We start from the raw sequence: 21,278 nt of genomic DNA, 5'->3' as shown, positions 1-21,278 counted from the left end.
ACTTGAAGTAACATGAGGTTATGTATAGTCTTTATTTATCTCAGTTAGGCTGGATATTTACATACTTCAGTGTAGAAATGTTAATGTGTTTGATTATATGTTGCTGCCTCCGACTGCTGAAAACCTTAGAGGGATCAGAATAGAGACTGTGATTGAGTCAGTGGGTTCCTGCTAACAGGGCATGTGGACCTACTGCTTCATGAGTTCAGTAGTGTGCTCAGAAAATCAGGAGCGATGAGGCTAAATTACATTTAAAGGATAGGTAGGGTTAGGGGAGTAAGCTTCCTGGGGTCTCCTTCAGGAATTGAGGGTCTTCTAAGTCTTCTTAGTCCTAGCTGGAAACCTAGGAATGTCTTTACGTTACCTAAGGACTTTGTGTTATAACCTGGGGAGCAACTTGAGTAGTAGATGCCTAAAGTCACTGGAGTTTTGGAAGCAGGAACAGTCTGTTCTTGAGTAGTTCCCTTTGCCAAATCGTACAGTGTTTACCCAGTTGTCTCCCCAGAGAACTATCCCTCCAGGATGGTGATCACAGTCACAAGAAGGTCCATTGGCTTAGCTGTGAAGGAGCCCTCTTGCGCCAGCATGAGTGAGAAGAGTCAACTTCTTATGAGTCTTCCTACCTGTGAATTGGGAGGATCTTTTAAACCATAACTAGTTAGCACTACCACTGTTCCCTAGGAAAAACAGTATTTGAGGAGTTTTGCTCTAGAGTTAACATACTTCTTCCCAAGAATGGTACTGGTTTCTTAGACTAAAACTGATAACCAGTTTGCTGAGAACCAGTCATATAGCCTGAACCTAATAAATGTTTTTGTGGTTGATGATTATAATATCTGTTCAAAAAAAAAAAATCTGTTAGTTAAGAAGATTTTTGCATGTGTTTCCAGGTGGAATACCAGTGTGAAGGCTTTCTGGAAAAGAATAAAGACACTGTTTTTGAAGAACAAATTAAAGTTCTGAAATCCAGCAAGGTAACAATGTATAGGCTTTCTACAATCAGGATATATTCAATAGTGTTAATTACTTAAGCATTAGTTTTTTGTTTTTTTAAACATTAGTTTTTTTTAACAATAGTGATTTTTCTAACAAAATCAGCTTTACTGTTAGTTTTTAATTTATCAAATAAATAATAGTGGGTGTCGGGTTTCTCTTCAGATTGTATAAATCTTTTGCCTTTTAAACGCCTTACAAATGTTAACTCATGTCATTTTTATAATGAGGTGATATAATCATTACTCCCATTTTACAGATGAGGGAACTGAAGCACAGAGATTTCATAGCTAATGTGTGTGTGTGTTTTTTTTTAAGATTTTATTTACTTATTTGACAGACAGAGATCACAAGTAGGCAGAGAGGCAGCCAGAGAGAGAGGAAGGGAAGCAGGCTCCCTGCTGAGCAGAGAGCCTGATGCGGGGCTCCATCCCAGGACCCTGGGATCACGACCCGAGCTGAATGCAGAGGATTAACCCACTGAGCTACCCAGGCGCCCCATAGCTAATGTGTTTTTAAGCAAAATTAAAACACAGGCTGTCTGGCTCAGAGTCTGCTCTTAACCACTATGCAGTGTTGTCGTTCAGGTTTTGTTTTTGTTGTTGTTGTTGTTTAGATTTTGTTTATTTATTTGACTGAGAGAGACACAGTGAGAAAGGGAACACAAGTAGGGGGAGTGGGAGAGGGAGAACCAGGCTCCCTGCGGAGCAGGGACCCTGACTTGGGGCTCGATCCCAGGACCCTGAGATCATGACCTGAGCCCAAGGCAGATGCTTAACGACTGAGCCACGCAGGCTCCCCTGTTGTCTTTCAGTTTTATGTGAAATTATTGTCTGCACAGTGGTTCTAGACTCTATTGTGCCTTTGTGAGAGATTATGAAAGAAAATGGGTTTTTTATTATATAATTTTATTATGTATGTATGTATTTTTAAGGAATCATTTATTTATTTTAGAAAGAGAGAGAGCACTAGTGGGTTTGGGGGCAGAGAGAGAGAGAGACAAGCAGACTCCACAATGAGTGAGGAGCATGACTCAGGGCTCCATCCCAGGACCTTTAGATCATGACTGGAGCTGAAATCAAGAGTCAGATGATCAACCTACTGAGCCAACAGGCACCCTGCTGTATCATTTTAAAGGGATGCACTGGAAACATGGTCTTATGCACTCAAAATAATTGAAAGTAAACTTAGTTTAGCAAAATGAATATTCAAATATTCGTTAAAAAATAAATTATTCATGTGAATCTTTTAGACTACCAACCAGCACTTTTGTTTCCCTCGTTTATTCTAAGAGAGTCTTTTTAAATTCTGAGGGAATATTCTATAAACATTTTAAAATTTTAATTCAGTTAATTAACATATAATGTATTATGGATTTCAGAGGTACAGGCCTGTGATTCATCAGTCTTATATAGCACCCAGTGCTCATTACATCACATGCCCTACTTAATATCCATCACCCAGCCACCCCTTCCCTCCATCCCACTGCCCTCCAGCAACCTTCATTTTGTTTCCTATGTTTAAGAGTCTCTTATGGTTTATTTCTGTCTCTGGTTTCATCTTTTTTATTTTTTCCTCTCTTTCTCTATGATCTTCTGCCTGCTTCTTAAATTCCACATATCAGTGAGATCATATGATAATTGTCTTTCTCTGATTGACTTATTCACTTAGCATAATACCCTGTAATTCCATCCATGTCATTGCAAATGGTGTGATTTTATTTTTTTTGATGACTGAATAATATTCCATTGTGTATGTATAGATATATATGTGTGTATACACACACACACATATCTTTTTTATCCATTCACCTGTCGATAGACACCTGGGCTCTTTCCATAGTTTGGCTATCGTGGACATTGCTGCTATAAACATTGGAGTGCATGTGCCCACTACATTTGTATCTTTGGGCAGATATCCAGTAGTGTAATTGCTGGGTCGTAAGGTAGCCTATTTTCTTTTTTTTTTTTTTAAGGTTTTATTTATTTATTTGACAGACAGAAATCACAAGTAGGCATAGCAGCAGGCAGAGAGAGAAGGGGAAGCAGGCTCCCTGCTGAGCAGAGAGCCCGATGCGGGGCTTGATCCCAGGACCCTGGGATCATGACCAGAGCCGAAGGCAGAGGCTTTAACCCACTGAGCCACCCAGGCACCCCTATTTTCTTTTTTTTAAAATTTTTTTAAAAGATTTTATTTATTTACTTGACAGACAGAGATCACAAGTAGGCAGAGAGGCAGGCAGAGAGAGAGGAAGGGAAGCAGGCTCCCTGCCGAGCGGAGAGCCCGATGCAGGGCTCAATCCCAGGACCCTGAGATCATGACCTGAGCCAAAGGCAGAGGTTTAACCCACTGAGCCACCCAGGTGCCCCAAGGTAGCCTATTTTCAACTTTTTGAGGAGCTCCATACAGTTTTCCAGAGTGGCTGCACCAGCTTGCATTCCCACCAACAGTGTAGGAGGGTTCCCCTTTCTCCACATCCTTCCCAACTCCTGTCATTTCCAGACTTGTTAATTTTAGCCATTCTGACTGGTGTGAGGTGGTATCTCACTGTGGTTTTGATTTGTATTTCTCTGATGCCGAGTGATATTGAGCATTTTTTCATGTATCTGTTAATACTAAGTTCTAGTTTTAACCCTCGGAAAAATAATGACTCTATGTGTCTGTAAAAAAGTCAGTTTTTCACTTATACTTTTAAGCACTGGGGATTAATGCTTTATAGCTTATAGGACTGATGTATAAGAGAAAAGTCTCTCACAGTGGCAATCCCTGATTACTATTCAGTTACATTTCAAATAATTTCTATTTATGAATAGTGATGAAAACCATAAAATTCTAATGTCACTACTCTGCCTAGGTAATTTAGATTAAATGGAACATTCAAAGGTTCTTATTGGCCAGGTACCCGTAATCATTCATGTCTTTCTTCTGACTAACTTTTCTGATTGGCTGGTGGGTCCTTAATTATCAGAAGGTATCGGTGGGTTCTGAGGAGTCATTGAGAGTAATTGCAGTGTATGTAGCTTTGTTGTAGCTGGAGCTGGAAGATGGCGCACGATACACATACCTTGGGTTTTCAAATCAAATCTATTAGAGACTCTTATTTTTCCTGTTTGGAATGTAGCTTTAACATTGTAATACAAGATAGTGGTGCAACATGTTTTCCTCTTTATAGCCAGCCCTTTAAAAGGGATGAAGAGATTCATTTGTGTAGCAAGCAACCATTATTGGTATGTTTTGTATAACAATTTGTTTTATACATTGTGAGTTATTTCCTAAATTACCCTTATGATTAAATACACATTAAGAGCAAATGAAATTCTCTGATTTTGCTTTTTAACGGAAGAACTCTCCTAAGAAAATTATTTCTTCTGGAGATACTCTGAAATTATTAGACAAATAATTGGTAGTTGCTATTATAATTTGAAGGGTTTATTTAATGTGGAATGTGTGACTGTTGTAAAGATATATGCATATGTCATGGTGTTCCTGTAGGTTAGTTTGAAATCTCTTTCATGCCATAAAATGTCTCCCTTCCATACTAACTAATACCATCTATCCACTTGTTAAATGCCAGATCTTATAATAATCATTCATAGTGCAAACCTGGTACCTCACAAAATTGATTGCAGAAATTATGCAATCAAGTTATTAATCCCTTGAAAACAAATATAAAAGATTACAGGACAAGGGCAGAGTTTTTAATTTTTTCCATATAACTCTGTGTTGTTTTCCATAACATTAACTCTGTTAATGTTTTCCTTATAATTCTGTGTTGTTGATTGTATTGGAGAACTAGTTCGTCATAGCGTTCTTGCTATTTTCAGTGAGTTTGTTTAGCTGGTACTCACCATTTGAGTTAGTAGGTAGACAAATGAAGGATGATAGAACATTTTGTGGAACTGAAGTAATTAGATAGGACTTCCAGTTAGTATTTTGCTCATAAAATAATTATAGGTCAAGGCCAGCAGTATGTTGGTAGTGGCCATTTTCTGTAGATTAGGATTTCAAGAGTTAAGGGAGTCGTTTTGACTTTGTTTCCCCCAAACATGGTCATAGAATCACTGCATTTTTTTCCTCCTATATTTTTGTTGCGTTGGTATCACCTTCCTCTCATGTCTTTGTTTCCTAACGCAGATATTGATTGTTTCTGGAATGAGACTTTGAAAGGGGTTACTGAAGGAAGGGAAGCCCTATGGATTCCAAGTCTTCTGTGAAGGTTTACACTTGAGTTTATTTATTTATTTATTTTTAAAGATTTTAATGATTTGACGGAGAGAAACAGCGAGAGAGAGAGAACACCAGCAGGGGAAGCAGGAGAGGGAGAGGCAAGCTCCCCACCGAGCAGCGAGTAGAGAGCCCGATGTGGGGCTTGATCCCAGGACGTGAGGATCATGACCTGAACCGAAGGCAGACGCTTAACGACTGAGCCACACAGGCACCCCTACACTTGAGATTATTTAAAGTATAATTATCTTTTATTGTTTCTGGCTCAGTTTAAGATGCTACCAGAATTATTTCAAGATGATGAGAAGGCCATCAGTCCAACGTCAGCCACCTCATCAGGACGCACACCCCTCACCCGCGCTCCAGCAAAGCCCACCAAAGGCAGACCCGGCCAGACAGCCAAAGAGCACAAGAAAACAGTTGGGCACCAGGTGAGTTCAGGGAACTGCCATTGCAGGGCTCCTTCCCCTCAAGCTCAGTTGAAGCCCCAGGTTTTCCTCTGTCAGCCCCCCAGATGGGGTCCTCAGGTGGGGAGAGGCTAGAGCTCTTACTATGAGAATATGTAACACCATTCCCTAGTGTTCCTCTCCACCCAGCTTTAGACCCATGACTCTGCTTAAGCCTTTCCCAAAATAATTTCCTCTAGGTCTTGATTCTTATAGTACATATCCTCCCTGGCAGACCACTGCTGCCCTTGGTTTGTCCTCTGGTTGTTTCCTCTCTGGATTTGTACAGAGCAACAGCTCCCTCGGTGCTGGAGCAGAGCCCTCTCCTTTCTTTGAAGTCCTCGGCTCTGTGGGCCTTGGGAAATATTGCACTCGCGCATAGTGCCTGAACAAGGCTGGGGCTTGGGACAAGAAGCCAGTCAGAGGGGGGAACCGTGTGCCCAGGTGAAATAGGAAGCAGGGCCTGACACAGGTGCAGAGCCTCTAGGCTTGACCTTGTGTCCCTGATGGTAGCCCCATGCTGGCTGTCCTCTCCCATCCTCCCACTCATTACCTGCACTCTTGGAAGTCACCTGCTACTTCTTTGGTCTCTTGTGGCAGAATTACCAGTGTGCATGATAAGTGGACTTAATATTCTTCAAGTAAGGTTATATTTTTAGTCAAAATTTTGAGTTCACAACAGGAAGCTACAGGAGCCTATGTTAAAGGAGAGGGGTGAGCTCTGATGTAAATGATGGACTTTGGGGGACTGTGATTTGTCAGAGCAGGTTCACCAATTTTAACAAATGTGCCACTCTGTTGGGGGTACTGATAATGGGGGAGTTGGTACCTGCAAGGGGGCAGGGGCTTATGGAAAAATCTTTCTTCAGTTAATGTTGCTGTGAACCTAAAACATCTCTAAGAAGATAAGTCTGTGGAAAGGGGTGGCTGGGAAAACTGGTGGGAGGAGAACAAATGTATATTTAGTAGAATAAGCATATAAATGGCAGAATTTAAGCAGATTTTAACCTAAAGCCCCGCTTCTGAGTCTGGGTCAAGTTCATAGGAGGCAAAATCATTTCCAAATCTCCAGTAGTGTCATTGGAAAAAATTTATTAATTGTTTTTACAATATCGATTTTGATAAAACCTTGATGACCCTTTTTTGTTTTGTTTTTTTGTATAGTTCCGAAACTCCCTTCACCTGCTAATGGAGACCCTCAATGCCACTACCCCTCACTATGTGCGCTGCATTAAGCCCAATGACTTCAAGTTTCCATTCACGTAAGTGTTTCTCAACTACTGAATTAGAAAGCATCCAAGTCTTATAAGGATTCCCATACTGACAGAAGGAAAAAAATATTTGGGTAAATCTTCATGTTTTGTAGAGGGAAATCACTAGTTAATAGATATTTTGGGGATTTTTTTGTTGTTGTTGTTTTAGTTTTCATTTCCTTTGGAGAATATGATAATAAAATAGCAGCTGGCCTTTTGAAGATTTTTAAAAGTTGAGGTCAACCAGGCATTTCTAGTTTGACTTTCTGTTTTAAATCTACTTTAATTCAAGATCTTTCTGGGTTTTTGCTTATTTGGGCACTAGTTAAAACCAGAGCCCTGTGGAATAAGGCTGCCTTGGTAAAGGTTCACAGTTCTCTCTGCTACTTTCCAGCTGTTGAAACCCTCAGAGTCTGTCTACTATTAACAACTGTCTTGCCCTACATCAAATATCATGTATGAGGGGGAAGTTTTTTTTTTTTCCCTCAAAATGGACATTTTTCTCTAATTTTAAAAGTAATGCACATGCTTTGTAAAAACAGTTTTTAAAAAATATAAAATAGCATAAAAAATTGAAAAACGTTCATGATACACTGAGATGACTGGTATTAACTCACATACATCCTTCTTGACCAACCAACATCCTTTCCTTCCCTGCTGTGGTATGTGAGTATTGTGTGTGTGTGAGAGAGAGAGACACTAATCAGAGGGGCTTGTGCTGTAATTGTGGTTTTGTGCCTGCTTTTAACTTAATAAATTGTGGATGCTTTACAAGTTAGTAAATAAAAATCCACATCATCATTTTAATGACTACATAGTTCTCATTGTATAGATATGCCATCATTTATTTAAATTATTCCCTAAATGATGACCATTAAGGTTATTCCCACTATGATATGATAAATATATTTTGCCAAACATTCTTGTATATTTGCCTAATTATCTTCTTAGGATAATCTATTCCTAGAAGGGGAATTTGTAGGTCAGATTAGGCGCATTTACCAAAGGTTGTAACTCCCGCTCCCACTGCATAGAGAATGAGGGCTTATTTTCCTACACCCTGCCAACCCTGCCCTCTGAGATTCTGCCTTAGATGCAGGGGCAGTTATGAAAGACTTATATCCTCCTGATTGCCAAGAAGCCCTTTCTGGAGGCAATGGGAGGCAGAAAAAGCTGCCACCATCTGGGCCACTCTCCTGGACAACCTTAGGGGCCATTACATTCCATCAGACAACCCCATCTCCAACGGCCAACAGAATACTTGAGAGGACCGCACAGCACAATGCTCGGATAGGGTGCTCAGGGCTTAACTGGGGGAGTACAAGGAGTGATCATTCAGCAGGGGCAGGCCTTGCTACTTCCTCTCTTAGTGTCAGTGTAATGTTCAGATACCATTTGTCTAGAGTAAAATAAACATAAAGTATATAAGATATAGTACAAAATGAAAATAATTGTTATTGATGTAGACACTATAAATCCTTTGTATTACCCACAGATTTGAATAGAACTTTTAGAACAGCAATATTAAAAAAAAAAATAATTGGATGAGGTGTATTTAATTTGTTCTTGGAGAAATCTCCAGAGTTGGCCAGTCTTTATTCTAAGGAAGCTATATATGGTGAGCTAAAGAAACTAGAGAACAGCTCACCACAGCGAGCCATTTAATAAATAAGAGCAAAGTACTGAGGAGTTTTAGGGTTCTTAAAATATGCCCAGTGGTATTTGTTACAGGTGTGTGGTGTGAACTACAGATCCTATTTATGGCTCTGCTCTTTATTTTACTGCTAATTGTCTCCTCCCCCTAGAGTTTGCCATTGTGATCCCCACTCCAACTTTTGAATGCTTTCTTTTTAAATTTCTCCATTTGGCTTCTTACAAAAGAGTTTGCTCTCTGGGCTGAGGAGGGTAATTTGTGGCTGCAGCCAAGCTTCTTTGTGTGTCACTGATGTTCCCTTTTACACGTAGGTTTGATGAGAAGAGGGCGGTGCAGCAGCTGAGAGCATGTGGTGTCCTGGAAACCATCCGCATCAGTGCAGCGGGCTTCCCCTCTCGGTGAGCGCGGTCGGTTTCATATGGAAGGGACCCTCTGGGAGAGAGTCTTACCTCTTCCGGTAAGCTGATAGGAGTTGTTTTCATACAGGTGGACCTACCAAGAATTTTTCAGCCGCTACCGTGTCCTAATGAAGCAAAAGGATGTGCTGAGTGACAGAAAGCAAACATGCAAGAATGTGTTAGAGAAACTGATACTGGTAAGAAGGATTTTCATTTATCTTCATCTGAACAGATATTGACCAAGGGCCTTGTGATTGTAAGGTTTGACAGCCCTGGGAAATCCAAATACCACTAATCCAGATTATTTGGAGTTGGGAGGGTGGGGGGCACACTGTCTCAGAGGTCAAGGCTCACTGTGCCTAAGATGCTAGACCTAGTGAGGGGGATGGTATACTGTCAGGAAACAGGATGGTGAGGTCTGGAGAGGTCTGGACCAAGCTTGAGACACACACCTTTTAGAGTTTGATCATTATCAATAAAAGTTTATCTCATACTTATTTATGGAAGATATCAGGCCAGATACTGTGTGATTAAGAAAAAGCAAGTCTTGTCCTAAGATAACATAGTCTGTTTTGGAAATTCATGCATTTTAGAGATAAGTATAGTATGCCTTAGTGTCTATCAAATACTAAAGAAGTCACAGGAAGGCAAAGCCACACATACTGTGGGAAGGAGGAACAATTTCATGGAAGAGGCATGTTTTGAGTTAGGCCCTGAAGAATTGGTAAGATTGTATAAAACCAGAAGGACATCCTAATAAGGAACAAGGTGTGAAGAAGTAGGAAAACATAGCATTTGCTCATAAAACGGTAAAGTGCTTTTTTGCTGTTGTTTTGTTTCATTTTGTTTTGTTTCAGTGTAAGATTGATACATGGAACAGTAGGGATTTGGCTAAGAAATATAGGTTGGTGTTTGAAAAGTCTTGTATGCCAAACTAGGGAGTTCTCAAACTTGCATCAGAGTCACCTGGATGGCTTGTTAAACTACAGATTGCTGAGATCTAGACTGCAGAATTTTTGATTCAGTAGGTCTGGGATGGGCCCAGTAATATGCATTTCTAACAAGTTCCCACATGATGCTGATGCTGGTCTAAGGACTCCATTTTGAGAACAGGTACTCTAGTTCATGAAGAGCTTAAGATTCATGAAAGGTTTTTAAAGATTTTATTTATTTATTTATTTAACAGAGATGGGGAGGGGGAGAGAGAGAGAGAGAGAACACAAGCAGGGGGAGTGGAAGAGGGAACAGCAGGCTCCCCACCAAGCAAGGAACCCAATGCGGGGCTTGGTCCCAGGATCCGGGGATCATGACCCCAGCCGAAGGCTGTTGCTTAATGACTAAGCCACCCAGGCGCCCCATGAAAGGTTTTTTTAAAAAATATTTTCATTTGTTTTATACAAGTTTGAATGGATTACCTCACTTTGAGGTAATTAGTCCTAATTACTGACTATTAACTAAATGTATTATCTCTTCTTTGGTAATGATAACTTTTGTTTTCCTTTGGAAGAACTAAGGCCACTTTCTTAGTAATATGTAAAAGGAATCATGTTTTTGGGTTTGGACCAACTCCTTTCTAACCTAGGTTCAGATGGGAATGGAGAGCAGAAAGTAGGAACAATCCTACACCCAGACCATGATGTCCCCAGACCACACCAGGTCTGGCTCAGGGCTGTGCAGGGCGGTGTGCAGAGGAGGCTGCCGATAGAGGGGAACAGGGGTGGAGTGGGGAAGCTGAGATGGGGCAGGGAGAAGGAGAGGGGAACCGCCTTCTAGTCCTGCTTCTGTCTCCAGCTATGCTTCCTATGTAAGCTTTATGCATTTAAATTAAAATAATTTTAGATGTTTTAGGTATATATGGGGATTTCTGATTTTCTGGGTTTACATACAAGATAGGATGTTTACACTGTTTACACCTGTTTACACTGAAAAGTGATTTTCTTTGTTTTGCCTTATCAGATCATGGTAGTGATTACTATCAATAAATTCCACTCTTCTTTTGACATGAGCATGGTTAATAAGCTACATCCTTCTAGATAAGGTGGATAAGAATGTGGTAGACAAAAAATAGCATGTGTGTCTGTGTTTACTGCTCCGCTCTGCTTGTAATCCAAAGTCGATGAGCGATACAAGTGATTATGTTCTTTTATAAAAGGAGTTTTAAAATTTGTAGAAGGATTTTAGATACATTTATAGGATTGTGTTTGTTTTCAGATACTGTTGATTAAAGACAACAGATAGGGGCGCCTGGGTGGCTCAGTGGGTTAAAGCCTCTGCCTTCGGCTCAGGTCATGATCCCAGGGTCCTGGGATCAAGCCCCGCATCGGGCTCTCTGCTGAGTGGGGAGCCTGCTTTCCCCCTCTCTCTCTGCCTGCCTCTCTGCCTACTTGTGATCTCTGTCTGTCAAATAAATAAATAAAATCTTTAAAAAAAAAAAAAAAAAGACAACAGATAACTGTTGCAAATTTAACTCTTTATATGCATATGCCAAGTTTTTATTGTTTAATTCTTATTTTGCGTACGTGGCTTCCTGCCTTATTCTTCATGCTGGTATTTTTGTCCCTTCAGCTTTCTCATGGAACATACAGCCTGATGTAATGCTTACAGCCCGAGTCAGTCAGAGCGAGTGTCAGCGTCTCCATTTCCTTGAGATATTTAAAAATGCAAACACTCAAATTGCCTATAACCCACAACCAAGTATTTGGCCAGAGATAATAATTCCAGGTAGAATGATTCTGGAAAATAATTCTTAAACTACAGTTTTCCTTAAAATCCCTTTTATTTGCTTGACTTGCATAGGATAAAAAAATCTGGCTCCATTAGTTAATGGCGATATAGCCCAAGTTTTAGCTACTAGATTCATCCCTTTACTGATTCTGCTTTTAGACATATCTTTTTCTCTTTTAGAAATTCATTTATATGGTCATCATTTCTACTTCTGAGTATACATTTTCTTCCACAAAACAGGACAAGGACAAATACCAGTTTGGTAAGACAAAGATCTTTTTCCGTGCTGGTCAAGTGGCCTATCTAGAAAAACTGAGAGCAGACAAACTGCGGGCAGCCTGCATCCGGATCCAGAAGACTATCCGAGGCTGGCTGCTGCGAAAGAAGTACCTGCGCATGCGCAAGGCGGCCATCACGGTGCAGAGACACGTGCGAGGCTACCAGGCCCGATGGTAGGTCTCTGGGTCACCCCTCCAGCCTAACTCATAGCTGCAGACCTCGGACAGCCTACCTGGTTCCTTGTCCAACCGAGAACAGTTTTCAGGGGTCTTCATGTTTGAAAGGCAACACCCCACCTCTTCCTAGTTTCAGAAAAGGACAGATTTACTCACTAGACAGTTAAATACCCTTACAAGTGATTTAGATTCATCATCAAAAAAATTACAAACTACGCCTACTCGCGTCCTCAAATTTTTTTTTTCTTTTTACTTTTATGTGGGCTTGAAAAAATCATCTGTAAATTAACACAGTCATGAATATGTGCTGGTTAACAATGATTCCACTGAAGAGTTTTCAGCAGCAATTAACTGAGGAGATCTGGAGGAGAATGAGACCTGAGTGTGATTTATGTATGGGGTAATTTTAATTTAGAACTATCAGTAGAGATGAATTAATGGCGAAGAACTTATGCTCAAACAGGTAGATGAGGGAGAAACATCACACATTAGCAATGGCTAGATGTAAGAAAGCTGGTGGTGATCAGTATGGAATTACTGTGGAGAGCCAGTCAGCTGTGTAAAGGGGATATAGCCTGGGGTAATGAGCACTGTCCTAGAAATAGAGAAGCTTTCTGAGCTTCACTTTCTTTACTGTAATATTGGGGAATGTGGGACATCCTACTTTTCTGGGTTAGGGAAGACTCAAATCAGATAATGAATGCAAAACTATTTGGAGGAACTATAAATTGCCCTACAAATAAATGATTTAACATGTATAATAGTAGAATAATAACAATGGAGGTACTACTTATTCTGCTGAAGTTATTGGTGCTTTAAGTCTGTACAGAATGTAGTCTGGGTTTGTCTGATTACTGACTGTGCACCTCTCTTTTCTTTGGCCAGCTATGCTAAGTTCCTGCGCAGAACCAAGGCAGCAACCATTATTCAGAAGTACTGGCGCATGTATATAGTCCGCAGGAGATACAAGATAAGACGATCAGCCACTATTGTTCTTCAGTCTTATTTGCGAGGTTACTTGGCCAGAAATAGATATCGCAAGGTGAGACATTACTTCTAACTTTGTTTATTCATTCCATTAACATTAATCCAATTCCATATCTGTACAAAATACCACAGGGGTTCCTGTGCACATAGAAACTGAATGGAGATAACTGACAATTGAAATATATTTTTAAATATTAAATAAGTACATATATTTATTTATTTTTAAATTTTAGAAGTAACATATAATGTATTGTTGGTTTCAGAGAAACAGGCCTGTGATTCTTCAGGCTTACTTAACACCCAGTGTTCATTACAACACATACCCTCCCCAGTGTCCATTACCCAGTTACACCATCCATCACCACTCCCTCCCCTCCAACAATCCTCAGTTTGTTTTCTGAGATTCAGAGTCTCTTATGGTTTGCCTCCCTATCCGGTTTTGTCCTGTTTCAAAGTACATGTATTTGTTAATAGGATAGTGGAAAAAATACCTTCCCTTTCCCCCTTTATCTGAGTAATTTGAAAAAAAAAGTAACCAAACTGGTTACCTGTGGCTGCTATGATAAGTTACCAAAAGCTTGGTGGCTTAAAACAACAGAAATGTGTTCTCCCAGAGTCCTGAGACTAGAAGTCTAAAATCAGTATCAATGGGCCAAAATCAAGACGTCAGCAGGGCTGTACTTCCTCCAGAGGCTCTAGCAGAGACTCTGTCTCTTGCCTCTTCCAGCTTCTGCCAGGTCACCGCCACTGTCCCTTGTGTTTGTGGCCGCATCACTCCAACTTCTGCCTCCATCCTCACATCATCTTCTCCTCTGTGTGTCTAACTTTGCTTCTCTTATCTGTTTCTTCTGAGAATGCTCGTGATGGATTTGAGGCCCACCTGGATAATCCACGATAATCCCCCCATCTCAAGACCCTTACTTTTTTAAAAAAGATTCTATTTATTTGAGAGAGATGGAGTGCGAGAGAGAGCACAGGAGCAGGGGGAGGGAGAGCGACAAGCCGGCTCCATGCTCAGCATGGAGCCCGAAAGCAGGTCTCGATCCCGCAGCCCTGATCTCACAACCCTGAGATCATGACCTGAGCTGAAATCAAGAGTTGGAAGCCCAACTGGCTGAGCCACCTGGGTGCCCTAAGACCCTTAATTTAGTCACATCTGCAAAGACCATTTTCCCCAAACAAGGTAATCTTTACAGGTTCCAGGGATGAGGACCTGATGTCCCTGGGGGCCTTTATTCAGCTGACTATGATGAGCTTTGAATAGGTAGAATATCTGACAGAGGGGTAGAAGATTGTACCAAGAATGAAACAGCCTTAGAAGAATTTAACATGGTGAAAAGGAAATAAATTACATTAATGTGGTTAAAAGTTGTATTGACTAGAATATGATGCTCCAGCAATTTTGACAAATAATCATTATATCTCGTAATAACCAACCTGACTAGATAATGGATCACCAGATTAATCTTAGTTCTTACCTCTGACAGTATATGATCTAATTGATGGAAGGTTTTTATCTCTCTCATTTTGGCAAGGTTTTGAGCTTGGCTTTAAGGTATATTCTCAATAAGCCGGAAATACAGTCTGGATCTCAGAGCTCAGTGGCATTTACCATTAGAAGGAACATCAGTAGAATGATTGGAAGGACATGTCTCTGGTCACAAGTAGTGCATGGGTTTGTCCAGGTCCTATTTATGTGTTTATCTTACTTTCTTATTGTGAAATAATTTTATACAGCAAAGAAAAATGGGAAGTTAATGAGGCTTGAATGAACAAAACACATATAGCTGTGTTTTGAAGAAAATTTGAAGACAGCTACTACTACACACCTTCTGGAGCTCTTTCTCTACAGGCATGAGCTTTCGGGGAGGGGTAAAGCCTTATTAAACTTGACGTTTTAGGTACAACAAACTGGTTGCCCTCCTGAGATGTTACCCCTACCTGAGATGTTTTCCTCAGGAACATCTGAACTGGGTTGTGAGGCCTTTGGTGTAGCAGAGGCAGGCTCTGGCCAGCTCAGCTCCCAGTGTGACTGGACACGGTGGGGGTGGCACATTAGAGGCTAGCTCACATACAGGCCAGTAGCACCCCATCAGTGCTCCTTCTAGCTCTGTCCAGTCTGAGCTTCCCCTTCGTGGGATTTGGGCATCTGAAAGGGAGAGCAGGTGCCATTTAATTTCTCTGACTCACTGATGGGCATGAGATTGAGAGTGGAAGCTCTAATTATATACTGTTTCTGTTTGGCTGAAATTTCAGAAATGGACCAATGTCCGAAGTAACATGAAGAGAAGGAAATGGCATAGGAAAATTGGCATTAATAGCTTTGCCACTGTGTACTGAGTTTTAAAGTCTGAAAGTCTGAAAACCTTCAGTTTCTGTCATGGAGTCATATACATTTCATCACTAGTCATCCAGATAAGACAAGGGGCTCCCTTGGGATCGTGATGCTCAGTGAGAGCTCGGTCCACCGGCCTCACTGGAGCTTGATACACACTGACTGGCTGACTGAGCGGAGACTGAAGCCTGCCGTGGCATTAGGAGAACAGCCGGAAAGGGCAGACTTCAGGTGCCAAAAGGACTGTTAAGATCTCCAACAGACCTATGATCTTTTTGTATTTAAAACTTAGCCACTTATTTCTTAAATGTATTCTCTAGAATGTTACATTATTTCTCTGTTAATCTAAAAACCGGAGCTATGCTTCTACTCTTTTATTAAACTACTCTCTATTGAGTAGTTTTAGAGAGTTTTACATATAAAAAGTTTCACGATACATTATATATATACATTTAAATATCAGTTGTATCACACAGGTTATTGCATAAAATCATAGACTTAGAGGAACCTCAAGGTTTTGCTAATTTAACCTTTCTTAAAGTTCAAGAATTTTTTTAAATTTGAGAATTGTTTATCATTTCCTGGAAATTGTTTAGACAGTCCCTACTTGATGGTCTTTACTGACAAATTCATCTCATAAGGCAACTTTGTTATTATAAGTTGTTTATAAGTTTAGGGGAATATCTTTTCTTTTTTTTTTCTTTTAGAAAATACAATAGAAAATCAAAATTAAGATTAGTTCACTTAATCTTTTATTTTCCTTTTAAAGCTCCATCCCTACCACCTTTGAATTTCATAAGTGGATTCCTGCTACATTTGAAATAGCAATGGGAAATCCTCACTAAAATGGCTTTCCTCATATGTGGCAAACAAGAGTGTCATTTTTTGTTGTTGTTGTTTCTGGGGGGAAAGGTGAATAAATCAGTAATAAACTTTGTAGTACCCCTTGTGTCAGCTTCTGTGCTGAGATTACTGGTCATGCCTCGTGTCTTCAAGCATAGGTTTGTGATATGTAAAATCCAGACAGTCCAATACAATGTTTGTATCCTTCCCTTCGGGTGGCATCTGGCTTCTCAGCCTGACGTAGCTGGGTTGATACGTTGAACCTCTAGTCTGGTCCAGGGTCGGACATTACCTGGATTTCCCTTTCTCTGCAGATGCTCCGTGAGCACAAAGCAGTTATCATTCAGAAGTGGGTGCGGGGCTGGCTGGCTCGCATGCACTACAGGAGGAGCACGCAAGCCATCATCTACCTCCAGTGCTGCTTCCGGCGGATGATGGCCAAGCGCGAGCTGAAGAAGCTCAAGATCGAGGCCCGCTCCGTGGAGCGCTACAAGAAGCTGCACATCGGCATGGAGAACAAGATCATGCAGCTGCAGCGCAAAGTGGATGAGCAGGTATGTCTTCCTCGGGACCCCGGGGCGGGGGGCTGCCTAAGGGGGCGCCATGGAATGTGGTCAGCAGTGTCTCCCCTTGGCTTCACTTTTCAGTTGAAGCAAAAAAGGTAAAATAATAATGACAGTAATGTCGTTATGGAAAGAGTGACAAGCTCATAGGTAAGACTATATCTGCAAGGACGAAGGGAGGAAATTATTCTGAGAACACAGCCAGATATACAACATTCCAAACCTTTATGATTAAGAGTCGTATTGTACTTTGTACTTTATAAATCTCTTTCATCATTATCGTTCATCTGCATAAATTTTAAGGTTCTTTTATAGTTGAGTTGTTTAGCATTGAGATATTGTACAAGATGCAGAAAGATGTCCGTTCTCCTGAGTAATGTACAGTCTATTTGCAGGGATAAAATTTGATTTACTAGAGATAGTTACCAAGTAATATTTTAGCACATTCAAATGATATAATAGTAATTAGTAATACATAAATACCGAGGAGGGCAAAAAAACAAAACAAACAAACAAAAAAAAATGCAGCAAACAGAATAAAGTGAGATTCATCAGGGAGAAGGAGGAATTCACCTGAGTGGGAAGTGTTTTGAGGTAATAAAGAGATTTGTAAATAACTTGTGATTTTGAGCCCATTTTATCATTTTTCTGAATCACCTGCCTAGCATATGGCTTTCAGTAGGACACTGATTTATATTCAAAAGCAAGTATAGATTTTTCTATTTCTGGTTTAAGAGTCAGGAAATTAAGAATTTACTGTGGTAACTCACCCTGTGATCATGAGAAAATCACATCTGTGTTGCTCATGATGTAAAACAGAATTAATTCTGCCTGTTCTCTCTTTGTATCACTTCAAGAGGTATTGATTATAAAGGTTGTGGTTAGTATTTTGGTTAGGTACATTATCAATGCTAGGGTGATAGAGCATGAATATGATGAATAAATACGGTTTTCTTAAAATACACTTGATGATATATATACTTACTTATTGTTACTTATACGTGTGTATAAAAAGAACAAAGACTACAAATGCCTCATGGAGAAACTGACCAATCTGGAAGGAATATACACCTCTGAGACTGAGAAACTACGAAGTGACTTAGAGCGTCTCCAGCTAAGTGAGGAGGAAGCCAAGATTGCTACCGGACGGGTCCTCAGTCTGCAGGAGGAAATTGCCAAGCTCCGGAAAGACCTGGAACAAACTCAGTCGGAGAAGAAATCCATTGAGGAGCGTGCAGATAGATACAAACAGGAAACCGAGCAGGTGGGAACTAATTTTCATATCTCCATCTACTCTTTTCACAAAGGAAATGTGTTGTCGTCATGACCTGGCCATGTGGCCCAAGGTTGATTTCAGTTGAAGGTGAAGTAAAAATGTCAGTGAAGTAAAAATGTTGTTCACTGTTCATTATTGGTGTTCTCCAAGCATGTCTCCCACTCAGTGGATGAGTAGTTGTAGGTCTTTTAGTAGAACCTTTTGACTCTAGTAAGAAGAATTCTCTAAGAAGAGAATTAATGGCCAAGAACGTACTCCATACTCTTCTTTTTTAAATACAAAGTTCTGGGTGAAGTGTAGGCTCCTTTTTCTCCAAAAGGATTAGCATGATTAAGAAGCTAATCAAGCAGTGAAATGTCGCTAGCTGATAGTAGAAATTTTCTGGAAACCTGTAAGGCTGTGTGAGAAGTCTCGGTGGGAAAAGTCCAAATGTCTGCACACTGACTGTAGCCAGGAGCCGGGATGCAGATAGAAGAGCAACAACAGTGCTTGTGGACTGGTGCTTTTACTTACAAGTTTATATCAATGTTTGTATCAAAGCTTCATTAAATACAGAAAACATTACGATTCTCAAGCAGCAATGCAATGTATTGTTTAAACAAAATCAAAGCACCTCAACATAAAGCTTACTTGAAAAAAATGATAGATTTTCATAAATTCCACTAGAATTACCATCTTTAAATTAAAACAGAGTTGACTGTTGTTGGCTGTAACTATTGGCAAGACTCTCAATTTCCTGTGCTTTTTCTGTACTGACTTCTGAATAGATTTTTTTAAAGATTTTATTTGTTTGAGAGAGTGCATGCATGGGATGGGTTAAGGGGCAGAGGGAGAGAGAGAGAGAGAAACAGACTCCCCGCTGAGCATGGAGCCTGACTCAGGGCTCAATCTCACAACCCTGAGATCACAACCTGAGACCAAACTGAGAGTCCGACTCTGCACCTGCTGCACCACCCAAGCGCCCCGTACTGCCTTCTGAATATTAATAGGGCTCTCTTTCTCTGTCTCTGACCTCCTGAAAACTTTCTCTTTATAATTAAAGCTATTGCTTTAACATGTGACTCTTGATCTCAGGGTCACAGTTTGAACCCCACCTTGGGCATAGAGTTTACTTTAAAAAGAGTGGAAGAAAGGAAGGGATGGAGGGAGGAAAAAAAGCAAGCTATTACTTAAGGAGTTCCTTGAATGTATGCTTAGAGAAAGGAATTCAGATTTTACTCCACACAAGCACACATTTATGTCAAAGATGAACTAAGTAAACTATAAACTTTGCAAAGTTTACCTTTGGTTTTAATTTTTGCTTCCTGGGAATCCTTATCCAACTGGGAACTAGAAAGTGAAAGGTCAATGTGTTTTGTGTGTAGGGTGTGTATGTGTGTGTGTGTGTGTTGGGGGGCAAAATATATATACACGTAACATAAAATTTACCATTTTGACCATTTTTAAGTGTACAGTTTTGTGACATTTAAGTACTTTCACACTGTTGCAAGGTCAGTGCTTAAACATGGAATAAAAGGACTAGTTTGCAACCCTGTAAAACTCTTAAGAGGAGATGAAAGGGAAATTCTCTTTTGCAAGACAGACAGCGGGGAGCTTCAGAAGGAATCCAGTGAATTCCAGAACCAAAATGCCCTTCATATCTTTCTTAACCTCCTTAATCTCTCTTAATACCTGAATCATGAGTACGCCTAAGCTTTTGTTAGGCTTTTGAGGTGAGAAGGCATTTTCATTCTTTCAAGAGCAAATCCTTACTAGGTGCCAGACAGTTGCTAAATGCTCAAGGTACAAAGTGAAACAACAGCAATTATCTCCATTCTCCAGGAATTGCTGGTCTATTAGGGAAGTAAAAGTAAATCATTTCTAAGGGCTATAACAAGGCACATCCAAGGCACATCAGGGTCCTGTAGGAGAGACACCTAATTGCAAGGAGTTTCCAGGAAGGCTCTCTGGAGGGATTAATGCTTGAGCCAAGTTAAAAAAAGTGGCTAGATGGACCTAGGCAAAGAAATGAGGTGCAGAGATGTGACGGTAAAGAGGGCCTGTGGTGTGGTCTTTACGTTCAGTATGGGGCGTTCTCTGTCTACTGCAGCCATCTGAGTTGATTGTTTTATTTTATAGCTGGTATCAAGTCTGAAGGAAGAAAATATTTTGCTGAAGCAGGAAAAAGAGGCCCTCAATCATCTTATCGTGGAGCAGGCTAAGGAGATGACAGGTAAGACTCATGTGGGTATAACTCGCCGTACTCCAGTCAAGTTCGGATCAAAGTTTTATATGTTACAATTTTGTTACAACTACAATGTGTTAAAAAGTTGAGATTGTCATCATTAAATTTAAGAAGTTCCAAGAGGCAAGCACTGTAAATATTTTGGTTGATTTAGTTGGTGAACTTGTATCTGGTCTTTCTATGCACACGTGTGAATTCATGTATGGTCAGTATCCTATGTAATTTTTTTTAAGAATTAATTTTGTTCTGCATGTCTGATTTATTAGTTATGACTTATAGGATTCTATTGAATTAGGAAGAAATTGTGAGCTAACATGTGTGTGTGTCTACATGTATTTATTTATTTTTTGCTAAACCAATGGATATTATTCTCCCAAGATCAATTACTCTTTTCCACCTAAAAAAAAAAAAAAAAAGCAACTCTAATTTTTTGAATAGAGAACTAACTAGGTGTGAACATTTATTCTATTAGCTATTTGTGAGATAGGTAAGAATGATGGTAATTTACAAGGAGTCTACATGTATATAAATGTGGGCTAAGAAGATAAGGATTGAAGCTATAGAAATTGGTGGGGGAGACAGAGTGAAAGAGATGGATTGGAGTGAGGATATAGTAAATGAAGAGAATCACCAGAATGTTATCCTTTTTCATGTGGTATTCAAAAAAGGAATAACAGTTTTCTAAAGTATTGAGATGATGTATTTTGACAATAATGGTGTATTATTACTGATGAGGAAACTGAGGGAGAAAAGTACCTATTTATGAGTAAAATTAATGAGATCAGTTGTTAGAGTGTTAAATTTTAGATGTCAGCTAGGATGTGCTGAAAACAAATTGAGATTAAAGATTAGAGACAGGAAGAAATAGGCCTTAAGGTATCCATTAAAGCTATGATGATAAGA

The 21,278-nt window shown here is 40.0% G+C and overlaps 1 protein-coding gene across 1 annotated transcript in view; it reads left to right on the top strand.

Annotated features, from left to right (window-relative positions):
- Positions 1–21,278, top strand: part of MYO5A (myosin VA) — a 180,460-nt gene that overhangs the window by 106,152 nt on the left and 53,030 nt on the right. The window contains exons 14-23 of the mRNA XM_080808332.1: positions 891–974; positions 5,487–5,648; positions 6,828–6,925; positions 8,882–8,968; positions 9,057–9,165; positions 11,933–12,144; positions 13,033–13,189; positions 16,627–16,866; positions 17,891–18,139; positions 20,270–20,363. Of these exons, the coding sequence (XP_080664458.1) occupies positions 891–974; positions 5,487–5,648; positions 6,828–6,925; positions 8,882–8,968; positions 9,057–9,165; positions 11,933–12,144; positions 13,033–13,189; positions 16,627–16,866; positions 17,891–18,139; positions 20,270–20,363 (1,492 nt within the window). The remainder of the gene's footprint in view (positions 1–890; positions 975–5,486; positions 5,649–6,827; positions 6,926–8,881; positions 8,969–9,056; positions 9,166–11,932; positions 12,145–13,032; positions 13,190–16,626; positions 16,867–17,890; positions 18,140–20,269; positions 20,364–21,278) is intronic.

The sequence above is a fragment of the Martes martes genome (genome assembly GCF_963455335.1).
Source record: "Martes martes genome assembly, chromosome: 7".
NCBI lineage: Eukaryota > Metazoa > Chordata > Mammalia > Carnivora > Mustelidae > Martes > Martes martes.
Note: the sequence above shows the minus strand (reverse complement) of the source record. Positions and strands in the feature narration are given on the sequence as shown.